Source organism: Chelonia mydas, chromosome 4 (genome assembly GCF_015237465.2).
Source record: "Chelonia mydas isolate rCheMyd1 chromosome 4, rCheMyd1.pri.v2, whole genome shotgun sequence".
NCBI lineage: Eukaryota > Metazoa > Chordata > Testudines > Cheloniidae > Chelonia > Chelonia mydas.
This window is the reverse complement of record NC_057852.1, coordinates 135430411-135443719: the sequence shown is the minus strand read 5'-3', so window position 1 is coordinate 135443719 and position 13309 is coordinate 135430411. Positions and strand designations below refer to the sequence as shown.

Sequence of the window (13309 nt, the reverse complement as noted above, 5' to 3'; positions counted from 1 at the left end):
GCGGGCCGTAGTTTGCCCACTCCTGGTTTACAGGAATCTTTACATTTTCATTGAAAGTAAAAAAACCCACTAATTTGTTTTTAATAAGTTACAACCTTTTTTGTCCTTCCTTTCCCTGTCCATTGTCTCTACCTCATTCTTGTTCCCTTTTCTACATACAGCGTAGAAAGGCTGTCATGTTTAGAGCAAATGTAATGTATTTTTGGAAAATTATATGAAAACTGAAGTGTAAATTAAGTACAATGGTAATTCTGGAAACGGGAGCACAGCTGGCCCGTAGGAAAGGATTCGAGTCCAATGTGGGTATTAACAATTCATATGTATCTTCTGGGATCTATTTACCTCAGCTGAAGAAGGCAAGAACATAAGGTGGTCTGTTGCTACAAAACTAAACTATATTGTATTTAGATCTTTCTTCTGCACTTAAATTATTAACCTCTTGGCACCAGTAGCCATAATGCCTTATGTTACTACCAATACTGCCAAATCTCCCTCGTCCCCAGGAGCTTATCACTCTACCTGTATTCGTTTTTAAAAGGTCCATCAATGTGGCATCCAAATGACTTCATGAGAAGTAAACAAGAATCTCTCTTCCAAAATTACTGGAAGAAACTAGCTTTAAGTTTTGGCTTTTTAAAAAAAAAACAAAAAACTATATAATTGAGGGTGCTGCTGAGCCGTTTGTGAGGAATGTATGGCTGTAGTTCTGCTTGGTTCCAGACACACAAGCAAGACCCAAACCTACTATAACATAATACGTTCACTACCATGTGTAAGCCTGATACTTTAAGGGCAGATTTTGTAGTTTACATAAGGCTTGCGTAATGAATAAATTAAACATTTATGGTATTAAAAAAGAAAACAACAGGATTTATGTAGTTCACACAAAATAAGGATTCAAGTGTACTACCGTGAAATCCCCTGATCCATCCCTCAGAGAAATACTAACAGTTTTTACTATTGGTTGGCTATGGTTTGAGTAACAGTACACTTATCACCAGTACACACACAGAGCTATATATTTATGATACGTAGATTTTTTTTCCCCCCTTGGAAAGCCAAATCTTCATTTAGGAGTCAAGTAAAATAATAGCATAATATACAATTAGCTTCATACTGTGTGGGTAGGACTTACCTAAAAGCTGCCACTAATGGAGCATAAACTGAATCTCCGTCATACACATACAAATGGTCCCAACTGCATTCTGTAGCAAAGTGATTGAATCGAAGCCTCAGGATTGTATTTGGCCTAAACAAAAAATAAACCCTAAATTAACCATACAAAAAACCCACAATGGCAGCATCTCCAAACAACTGCCTTGATATGCAGTTTCACTCTCAAAGTGACTCAAAAAAAAAAAAAATCAGCTATTCACCTTACAGTAACTGTGATTTCTCAAGATATGTTGTCCATTTAGATTCTACTCTATGTAGCCCATGCACGAGATTTGGCTAGCAGTGTCCACTGGGGCCACACCTGTGCCCAGAACTTTCTCACCGCCCCACCCCAGCCCCCCAAAGGCATTAAGGGCAGGCTAGACCCAGCCATCTCTCTGTTCCTATGCCAATACAGAATTCTGTAGGTGGGAGGGGTATAGCTCAGTGGTTTGAGCATTGGCCTGCTAAACCCAGGGTTGTGAGTTCAATCCCTGAGGGGGCCATTTAGGGATCTGGGGCAAAAATTGGGGATTGGTCCTGCTTTGAGCAGGGGGTTGGACTAGATGACCTCCTGAGGTCCCTTCCAACCCTGATATTCTAGGATTCTATGAAAAGCAGGAAAGGAGGCTGGACCATGAGATCCTTGATATCCACAAATCTCAATTTCTGTAAGGTAAGTATTCAATTATTAGACAGTAACTTGCGGAAAAATAGATTCCACTTTTGGTGACTAACAAGCATTTATTTGTTTGCATGGAATTGGATAAATATGGTATAACAACATATACAGCATAAGATACTTAAACAATGACTAGAGAGGACGAAAGAGTAGCGTCTTGCAAAGGTGTGTACTCAGCTCCATGTAGCTGCCCTATAGATTTCAGAACTAGGGATGTTTTTGAAACAGGCAGCAGAGGCTGCCTGAGCTCTAATGTGATCAAGTGACTAACCCATAAAAAGTTCTCATACAGTTGGAGTCCCACTTAGATAATCTGAGAGAATAGTGACTGTCCCTTAACCATTTCTGCAAAGGCCAAATAATGTAAGTGTGTTCCTGAATGGTTTTGGCCTGCCAATATAAAAAGCCAGTGCCCTTACTACAAGTGTGTGAAACTTCGCTTTCCCTGGGAGTGAGGCTTGGGGAAGAAAACTGGGAGATGAACAGACTGGTTCATATGGAACTCAAACAATTTTTGGAAGGAACTTGAGACGAGGTCTGATTGTGACGCTATCCTTATGAAACACTATACAAGGAGGATCTGCCATGCACCACCTATCCTTTGAGCTGTAAAAAAAAGCACTAAAAAAGCAGTCTTCACTGGAAGGTGGTATAGCGAACAAGTTGCTAAAGACTCAAAGGGTAGGAACCCATCTACCTTGCTAATCCTCTATTGAGACAGAAAGAGGAAGGGGGCTCCTAAATTGGGGGGAAATAACCATGTATGTGACTTTTCAGGAATCTATCTACTGCAGCGGTTCTCAAAGCCCAAGCCCCACCATGCAGGACCAAAGCCCAAGGGATTCAACCCTGTGTGGCAAGGCTCAGGCTAAAGCCTTTGGGCTTTGACCTCTTCCTCACCTGGGGTGGTGGGGCTCAGGTTTTGGCTTTGTGCTACCCTCCGGAGCAGTGGGACTCAGGCGGGCTCTGGCTTCGGTCCCCCTTCCTGGGGTCGTGTAGTAATTTTTTGTTGTCGGAAGGGGGTTGCGGTGCAATGACGTTAGAGAACCCTTGGTCTACTGTATGATGAGAAAACACAATGTGGCCCTGGATAGGAGGGTGATAAAGTATTTTAAAGTTACATGAATTGAAATGGTAGTTGAGTCTGAATAAACACGGGTCCCTTATCTCTTCAGATGAGCTGCCACAACTGTCAAGTACTTGGTGAATACCCTCAGTGCTGTGGAAGACCAAAGGGCAAGACTTTGTACTGGCAGTGAAATGTTCATATTACAAATCGGAAGTATTTCCCGTGGACCAGATGAATGAATGTGCAAGTAAGTGTCTTGGAAGTTGAGAGCCCTGAATCAGTCTTAAGGACCTAACAAGGGAATTATGAAAGCCAGAGTCATCATCCTGAATTTTCAATGATGGATGAACTTGCGGAGACATCAAAGGTCCAGAAAAGGGATGCCTACCCCTTTCTTCTTTGGGAGGAGAAAATAATGGGCATGAAAAAACCCTCTCTCTGAACATAAAGGGCACGTTCCCTACTGCTCCAAGCTGTAAAAAGAGTCTATTTCTTACTTTAACAATCTCTCATGAAAGGGGTCCCTAAAAATGGAGAGGGAAGCGGGTAGGGAATATGAGGAAGGGACTGGAATTGGTCGAATACCCCTTGTTTACAGTTTCTAGGATCCACTGGTCCAAAGTGATCCATGTCCAGACCTCTAAAATTATAGAGATGGTTGCCAGGGGGAGGATGTAGAATGGAAGAGATCATCTGATGGCTTTCCAAAGCTCTTGACACTGGCATCAAACTTGCCGCCTGGCAGAAGACCCAGACTGCCAGACAGTGGAAAAAGAGGAGGAAGGTCACTTGCACTGGAACCTCTGCTTCTTCCTCAGTGGTTTTGGAGTCCTCTGCAGTCTCTAGTAGTATTGAGCAGGGGGACGTTGCCTGAAGGAGCTCTCAGATCTTTCCTGCTTCCTTCTTGGAGCTGAGACATACAGGCCAAGGGAACATGGATCATTCTGGGAGTCCTTTAAAGAATGGAAGGCCTCATCTGTCTTTGAACTAAGAAATTCATTGTCCTCAAAGAGAAAGCCCTCAATTGTAGGGCTGTCAAGCAATTAAAAAGATTAATCGCATGATTAATTGCACTGTTAAACAATAATAGAATACCATTTATTTAAATGCTTTTGGATGTTTTCTACATTTTCAAATATATTGATTTCAATTACAACACAGAATACAAAGTGTAGAGTGTTCACTTTATATTTATTTTTGATTACAAGAATTTGCACTGTAAAAAAAACAAAAGAAATAGTATTTTTCAATTCACCTTATACAAGTACTGTAATGCAATCTCTTTATCATGAAAGTTGAACTTACAAATGTAGAATTATGTGCAAAAAAACCTGCATTCAAAAATAAAACAATGTAAAATTTTAGAGCCTGCAAGTCCACTCAGTCCTACTTCTTGTTCAGCCAATCACTCAGACAAACAAGTTGGTTTATATTTGCAGGAGATACTGCTGCCCGTTCTCGTGGCCAGGAGATAATGCTGCCCGTTCTCGTGGCACTGTTATAGCCAATGTCGCAAGATATTTAGGTGCCAGATGCTCTAAAGATTCACATGTCCCTTCATGCTTCAACCACCACTCTAGAAGACATGTCCAGGCTGACGACAGGTTATGCTCAACAATAATCCAAAGCAGTGCGGACCAACGCATGTTCATTTTCATTATCTGAGTCAGATGCCACCAGCACAAGCTTGGTTTTTGGTGGTTCGGGTTCTGTAGTTTCTGCATAGAGTGTTGCTCTGTAGCGAGGCAGTGTGGTTCCCCGCAGCCCCGGAGAGGAACGAGCCCCTCCGGACGCCAAAGTGGGCAGAGCCAGTGGAGCCTTCGCCAGCCCCCCAGAGGTCAAGGCGCAGGACAGGAAGTACAAAAGCCCAACCCCAGAGCTCACTAGAGACCCAGCCGCTGGAGAAGCCAGACGCCTGTGGCCTAGCTCCCGGTTGGGAGACTCCTGCAATTGGCGACCGAGCCGAGGCCTGACCAGACCCCGGAGAAACTGTTAAGCCTGCCTGTGGCAAGTTACCCAGAGAAGCTGCCAAGCCTACCACTTGCTGGGTACCTGAGGAGCCCATGGTACTTGATTCCCTGGAGGACACCGTCCAGGTGCAGCTACCTCTAGACGGGGAGGTAGGAAGTAGCCCGGGGGCAGCCGACCCTAGTCTGGCTGCAGCACACCTAGAGCCGATGTCAGTGTGTTGCAGCCAGGATCCCCACTGACACAGCAGCAGGCCGTCTGCCGCTGCTAGGGCCCCAAGATGGGACGCAGTGGAGTGGGTGGGCCTGTGTCCCCCCTGCCACCCAACATGCAGGTGACAGTCTCCCCCTCTCCCAGGCCCTTCGGAGCCAGGGCCGGGGTCTCCTGAACTTACCTGTTTGCTCAGCCCCTTTCTCAGGGCCTGAGTCCCAAACGCTGTACTGCCCGCCCTGAGCCAGGGCCTGGGCTTGGTGCTTATTTGTTTGCTCAGCCCCTGCCTGAGGGCCTGAGCCATGGACTCTTTGCCGCCCGCCCTAACATAGGGCCTGGGCTTATTGCTTAACGGTTTGCACCGTCCCTGTTCAAGGACCGGAGCGTGGGACTCGCTACTGCCCGCCAACCGGGCGTGAGTAACTGCTGTTTTGCCTCTACCGCTGCGTGAGACCCCGCAGCCAGACTAGTTCCTCGGACGTAACCAGACAGATGTAGCAAGGCGGGGTGGTTCCCTGCTGCCCTGGAGAGGGACGAGCTCTGGCCGAACCCTTCTACATGCTCTTTTAAGACTTCTGAAAGCAAGCCCCACACCCCGTCCCTCTCAGATTTTGGAAGGCACTTCAAATTCTTAAATCTTGGGTCAAGTGCTTTAGGTAGCTCTAAAAATCTCACACTGGTACCTTCTTTGCGTTTTGTCAGATCTGCAGGGACAGTGTTCTTAAAAAGAACAACATATGCTGGGTTATCATCCAGGACTGCTATAACATGAAATATATGGCAGAATGTGGGTAAAACAGAGCAGGGGACATACAATTCTGCCCCAAGGAGTTGTCAGAAATTTAATTAATGCTTATTTTTTTAATGACCATTATCAGCATGGAAGCATGTCCTCTGGAATGGTGGCCAAAGCATGAAGGGGCATACAAATGTTTTGCATATCTGGCACGTAAATACCTTGCAATGCAGGCTACAAAATGCCATGCAAATGCCTGTTCTCACTTTCTGGTGACATTGTAAATAAGAAGAGGGCAGCATTAGCTCCTGTTAATGTAAACAAACTTGTTTGTCTTAGCGATTTGCTGAACAAGAAGTAGGACTGAGTGGACTCTGAAGTTTTACATTGTTTTGTTTTTGAATGCAGTCACGTAACAAATAAAAAAATCTACATTTGTAAATTGCACTTTCACTATAAAGAGATTGCCCTACAGTACTTGTATGAGGTGAATTGAAAAATACTATTTCTTTTATCATTTTTACAGTTCAAATATTTGTAAGCAAAATATACACTTTGATTTCAATTACAACACAGAATACAATATATATAAAAATGTAGAAAAACATGCATAATATTTAATAAATTTCAACTGGTATTCTATTATTTAACAGTGCAATTAAAACTGCAATTAATCACGAATAATTTTTTAATCACGATTAATTTTTTTGAGTTAATCACGTGAATTAACTGCAATTAATCGACAGCCCTACTCAGTTCTTTGGATCTCCATGGGAATCCCAAATGCTTGGAACCAGGATAATCTTCACATCTCAGATGTGACCGTGGTGAGTGACGCTGTATTAGATGAATCTAGTGCAGCCCACAGAGAAGTGTGAGATATCAGCTTCTCCTCATTCATTATAGATTTGAACTCTTTCCTAGACTCTAGAGCAGAGGTGGGCAAACTACGGCCCACGGGACCACCCTACCCGGTCCCTGAGCTCCCGGCTGGGGAGGCTAGCCTCCAGCCCCTCCCCCGCTGTCCTCCCTCCCCTGCACCAATGCCGCTGCGTGGGCAGCACGGCTTGCGCCCACTCACCTCCCAGGCTTTCCAGTAAGCCAGTCCTGCCACTCTGAGCGGCATGGTAAGGGGGCGGGAAGGGCGGGGGGTTGGATAAGGGGCAGGAGGTCCCGGGGGACAGTCAGGGGACAAGGGGTGGTCGGATGGGGCAGTCAGGAGACAGGGTGAAGGGGGGGGGTTCGATAGGGGGTGGGGTCCTGGGGGGGCAGTTAGGGACGGGGGGTCCCGGGAGGGGGTGGATAGGGGAAGGGGGCCAGGCTGTTTGCGGAGGCACAGCCTTCCCTACTAGGCCCTCCATACCGTTTCGCAACCCCGATGTGGCCCTCGGGCCACAAAGATTGCCCACCCCTGCTCCAGAGGAAGCGCGACCATAAATTGAGACAGCTTGTCCCAGGGCAAATAATTGTATTTTGCTACCAGTTCTGGGTAATTAGTTTCTCACATCTAGAGACTGGCTAGGAGGTAGACTTTATTGCCCAAATACACACCACAAAGCTGGAGCTTTCTCCCTTGGTGTTGGTTTGGGAGGTCATTGCTGTTTGAACTTCTCCTGGACAAGAGATCCTGGCACTGGATGAGAACAAAAGGACTCAAATCCTTTTGAAGGCTGGAATCGATGCTGGAGTCTGCCACAAGTGCTTTGCAGGTTCCAACAGTCCCTGTTTTACAGGCATGGTGAGCCTACCAAGCATGAAAAGGTAGGGAATGTTCAGCAGTTTACACGATTTCTCTGCATCTTACTTCCAGTCTGAATTTTTCTGGCTTCAACTTCCTGCTACTGCATCTTGATACACACCTTTGTCTACTAGGCTCAAGAGCTCTCTTAACAGCAGCGCAGGATTCACTCAGGGCATAATGTGAAGACACCTACACAATCGACAGTTTTATAGAAACTTTTCAGAGCAGAACTATACTTCAGAATGGCTTACCTTTACATTTGGCAAACCAGAGATAGAACAGACTATTTCTGTAAGGACGTGTGCTTTGTTTTTGGCAGCGTAATTCTCTACTGTCTCCTTTCTGCCCAGCCTGAACCCTCATTCACATGATCCTCTGATGCCAAGACTAAAGTCAAGTGAGAATGATAAGCTAGAAGAGCTTTGTGTGCAGCTCAGTACTTCAACTAACAGGTTCATTTTGTGCATCTCTCTACACCAAACATGTGGTATGACTGAGGAAGAAGATCCCTCACTCACTCCTCACAGAATATATGTTTTCCTTGGAAGGCAGCCGGATACATGCAAGGAAACGTTGCACCTGAACTAAGATTAGCTATTTTGATGTTTATCAGGGAATTGTGAATAGAACATTTTCTTTGGAAAAAATAAGTTAATAAGTAGAAAACTTTAGCATAGTGATATGAGATTAAAGCTTGTTATAATAGAATTGTTGAGCTTTGGAGAATTTTAAGGAACATTCCACAGAGACAAACACAGACATCTTCTATTATTTGAAATTCAAAACAGGGTGGAGTCAAATCTTTTTACAAAGCCAACGGAAACTAAATGTGCAGAGAACATTGTTAAAAATGTATTCTTTGCTGTTTCAAGATCTTAGGGAACTGGATCCTGCAAGATTCTGAGTAACCTCAACTCCCATGAATTTCAGCACAGGTGAAGTCACTCATTCCATCACAAAACCTTGTCTTTATTCAGAAACCTGCCCATTTAGCCTCTTTCCAGAGTTCCACAGTTCTGCTTCAACCTCACTTAAAGCTACATTGTTTAATGCATGATAGCTGACAGTTCAAATGTTTAAAAACTAGACTGATTTTGCAGATCTGGTGCCAGCACTCACCCATACACACACACAAAAATCCAAAAAACACAAAACAGTTATGATGGTTACACCACTAATCAGATGACGGTCAGAAGCTAAACGCTATAAGTGTCATTCTTAAAATTACTGCAGAAGTCAGTAAAAGCAAAAAAAAAAAAAAAAAAAAAAAAGTGATCAATGTCACAGGGTAACACTAACAGATCCCGGTCATCGGCGGGCAGGCTCAAACCTGGGACCTTTGGAGCTAAATGCATGAGCCTCTACTGCATGAGCTAGAAGCCACAGGGCTCTTAACTAAGGCTGTAGCAGGCTCATTAATCTCTAAGTGGTCTCAGTGCCACTAGAGGGGAACAATCACTACACCCAGGAGGTGTGTGGGTTACAACAGCAACAGGAGGGTGTTGGTGTGGGTGATTCCCAACTGCCTTTTCAGACTTTAAGAGACCTTTCCAAGAAGGGCAACCATTCCTTTGAAGTCATTGGGAACTAATGAGTAAATACACATTTGGAAAGCAACAGAAGCTCAGCATTTATTTGGAAATTGATTGTTGTTTTCCATGCACAGGATACTTTTAAAGTTAGAGCTCTCTGCTTTTGGCATGGGGGGGGGGGGGGGGGGGGGAAGGGGGGTAGAGGAGAAGTTACAAATGCAGTCTAGCCTACCATCTGAAATTCGGAAATCTGGAGGGTTTACAACCATAACATTTAAGTCATTTTACCACAAGGACAAAATTCTATTCATTTTGATCTTTTCAACTATCCAATTTTATAAAGCAGTCAAGCCATTGAAATTCATCATTTAGAAAGAAAGGGCAATGTTGATTATTGTGAGAGTGTTCTTTCCCACAATAATTCATAAAAGTGAATGAAACCAAGGTCTAAACGTGTTCAGAAATTAAACTGCACTTAAAATTACTGTAAATAACACCCTCTAAAAATTAAGATGTTTGCTACTTACTTTCCTTCAATGAGCCATGTGCATTTTGTTTTGTATTTATAATTTCCAGGCCCATCTGTTACATATCCAGAAGATCCAGTTAGCCTGTAAATAAAAATTAGAAATGTAGGTTTCCAGTGTGATTAAATACTTGAGTTTTTCCAACCATCTTAGTTTCAAAAAAATACCCTGATTAAAGCACCCAGCTTTAGGTTTTCATTTATTGAATGGCCATTATAAAAAATACACACACAAATGGATCAGACAATTGGGATTCTGCTATTGTACTCTTGGTCTGTACCCCTTCTCGTAACTAGCCAGAGTACCCACAGGTTCTGCCAGGAAATTCAAGGTGGTGTTCTCATCTGGCTTCCTTCTCAGACCAGCAACTCAGACAAAAGGTATTTCTTTCATAACTGAAGACAGGTACAGAAAGAGTAATGTAGGGAGGATGGCAACAGAGCTTCCCTTAATCGAGCAGTGAAAAGTGATGAAACAAGGTACTTGTTTATAAGGACTGTAGTGAAAACAAATAGAAAATGAAAGATTTGTTTAAAATAAACTGCAAAGTTACTACAAAAGTAAAACGTTCAAAATACAACAAAGTATTACTTTCAAAAGCAGAGTCTCAAGGGTAACTTATGGTCCAGTCTAGATTCGACTCATGTTACAGACTCTCGTCTAAGACCTATGTGCTGACCTCCCCTTAGTCTCCCTCCATTTGAAAATGGAATAATCCCTCTCTGTCAGTGCCTGGATCAGTTATAACTCATTTCTGCTTTGAAGACTTTGATAACCCACATTACGGGCAATGGTCCCTGTTCTTGGTATAAGTTTATTTCTTAAATATGCTGCCTCTTCCAACAATTTGTTTCCCCTTAGACTACTCAAAATTATTTTCCACTGTCTTTGTTAAAATGCATCACTGCTGGACACAGATTGAATGTATGATTTTAGGCACTCATTAGCAGATTCATAAAATCTAGCATTTGAGGTGTTTGTGTAAAAACAAAAACAAAACCCTACTTATGGAAGAATTTGAGAGCAAGAGAGGATGCACCAACTGTACTGGTGTGGAGTGAGTGATTAAGGGTCCTCAATTAAACTGTATTTCTCTGATGTTTCCTTTTCTCCCTGGGAGTAATTACTTCCAAATTAGCATTCCAATTGGCCAGTTAAGACTCAGGCCTGTGTATCACTTGCAATGCGTATACTAATACTCCACTTTAAGCAACACAAATGCACATTTTAAATTATATAAAATCCAATCTTACTAAAAGGTAGACAAAATTATTTGTAACAGCAGGTACCCAATATAACCTCATAAATTAAGGATAATTAGCAAATTATATCATAACATGTCATGAAAACTAGGGCTGTCAAGTGATTAAAAACATTAATCGCGATTAACTTTGATGCTAAACAACAGAATACCATTTATTTAAATATTTTGGGGTGTTTTCTACATTTTCAAATATATCAATTTCAATTACAACACAGAATATGAAGTGTACATCACTAACTTTATATTTATTTTTGATTACAAATATTTGCACTGTAAAAACCAAAAGAAATAGTATTTTTCAATTCACCCCATACAAGTACTATAATGCAATCTCTTTATCACGAAAGTTGAACTTACAAATGTGGAATTATGTACAAAAAAACCCTGCACTCAAAAATAAAACAATGTAAAACTTTAGAGCCTACAAGTCCACTCAGTCCTACTTCTTGTTCAGCCAATCGCTCAGACAAACAAGTTTGTTTACATTTGCAGGAGATAATGCTGCCCACTTCTTGTTTACAATGTCACCTGAAGCGAGAACAGGTGTTTGCGTGGCACAGTTGTAGCCGGCATTGCAAGATATTTACATGCCAGATGCACTAAAGATTCATATGTCCCCTCATCCTTTCACCACCTCTCCTCATGTGTCCATGCTGATGTCGGGTTCTGCTCGATAACTATCCAAAGCAGTGTGGATGGACGCATGTTCATTTTCATCATCTGAGTCAGATGCCACCAGCAGAAGGTTGATTTTCTTTTTTGGTGGTTCTGTAAGTTTCTGCTTCGGAGTGTTGCTCTTTTAAGACTTCTGAAAGCATGCTCCACACTTCGTCACTCTCGGATTTTGGAAGGCAATTGAGACTTTTGGGTCAAGCACTGTAGATATCTTTAGAAACCTCACATTGGTACCTTTCTTGCATTTTGTCAAATCTGCAGTGAAAGTGTTCTTAAAACAAACAACATGTGCTGGGTCATCATCTGAGACTGCTATAACATGAAGTATATGGCAGAATGCAGGTAAAACAGAGCAGGAGACACACAATTCTCCCCTGCCGAGGAGTTCAGTCGCAAATTTAATTAATGCTTTTTTTTTTTTTTCTTCAAATGAGCATCATCAGCATACAAGGATGTCTTCTGGAATGGTGGCCGAAGCATGAAGGCATATGAATGTTTAGCATATCTGGCACATAAAATACCTTGCAATGCCAGCTACAGAAGTGCCATGTGAACGCCTGTTCTTACTGTTAGGTGATATTATAAACAAGAAGCAGGCAGCATTATCTCCCGTAAATGTAAACAAACAAAGTTTGACATTGCTTTAGTTTTGAGTGCAGTTATATAACCAAAAAAAAAAAAATCTACATTTGTAAATTGCACTTTCATGATAAAAACTGCACTACAGTACTTGTATGAGGTGAACTGAAAAAACACTTTCTTTTATCATTTTTACAGTGCAAATATTTAATAAAAAATAATATAAAGTGAGCTCTGTACACTTCGTATTCTGTGCTGTAATTTAAATCAATATATTTGAAAATGTAGAAAAACCATCCACAAATATTTAAAAGATTTCAATTGGTATACTATTCTTTAATAGTGTGATTAAAACCGCAATTCATCCAGATTAATTTTTTTTAAATTGAGATTAATTTTGAGTAAATCACGTGAGTTAACTGTGATTAATCGACAGCCCAAATAAAAACCCATCCTCACGCTGCAGAAAATGCAGTTACTCCAAGAAGCTGAACTTCTTGTGGGTAGTGGCTTTGTATCTCACATCCTACTTCTGCTTCAGTTATTATATCAACTGAAAACTCTATTTTTTAATTACACACTCATAAGTCCCCACTATTTCAGTACCATGGAAGCAAGAGTCCTTTCCAGGAGATAAATGTGAAAAATTTCTCCAAATCCTGGCTCTCACCCTCCATCTGGAAGAGAATGGAGTACTAAACCATGACTTCATTCACCCTCCCCCACATTTGGGTCATTCCACTATTTACAAGCTCACCAGGCTTCTGGAACCCCAGGGCTTGTGAGATTTAAAACCACTACAAGTTACAGGTTCCTTGCTTTTTTCCTCAGTTTAACTATTGACTGGTGCTGAGCAACATCCTTCCCCAAGGGAGCAGCAGCAGTGGACATGTGCAACCCATCCTGAGAAAGTCTGAGAATCCATCATTTCAGAGTAGCAGCCGTGTTACTCTGTATTCGCAAAAAGAAAAGGAGTACCTGTGGCACCTTAGAGACTAACCAATTTATTTGAGCATAAGCTTTCAAGCTCACGAAAGCTTATGCTCAAATAAATTGGTTAGTCTCTAAGGTGCCACAGGTACTCCTTTTCTTTTTGAGAATCCATTGGAATTTAGGGGAGAGAACAAGAACAAGACCAAAACTATCTGGTCCAGCTTGACTGATACACATA

At 42.2% G+C, this 13309-nt stretch overlaps 1 protein-coding gene across 1 annotated transcript in view; it reads right to left on the bottom strand.

Moving 5' to 3' along the window:
• ATRN (attractin) overlaps nt 1-13309 on the bottom strand; it is a 253540-nt gene that overhangs the window by 179826 nt on the left and 60405 nt on the right. Inside the window, exons 2-3 of the mRNA XM_037898359.2 lie at nt 9621-9704; nt 1136-1249 (exon numbers count right to left, since the gene is read on the bottom strand). Coding sequence (XP_037754287.1) covers nt 1136-1249; nt 9621-9704 — 198 coding nt within the window. The remainder of the gene's footprint in view (nt 1-1135; nt 1250-9620; nt 9705-13309) is intronic.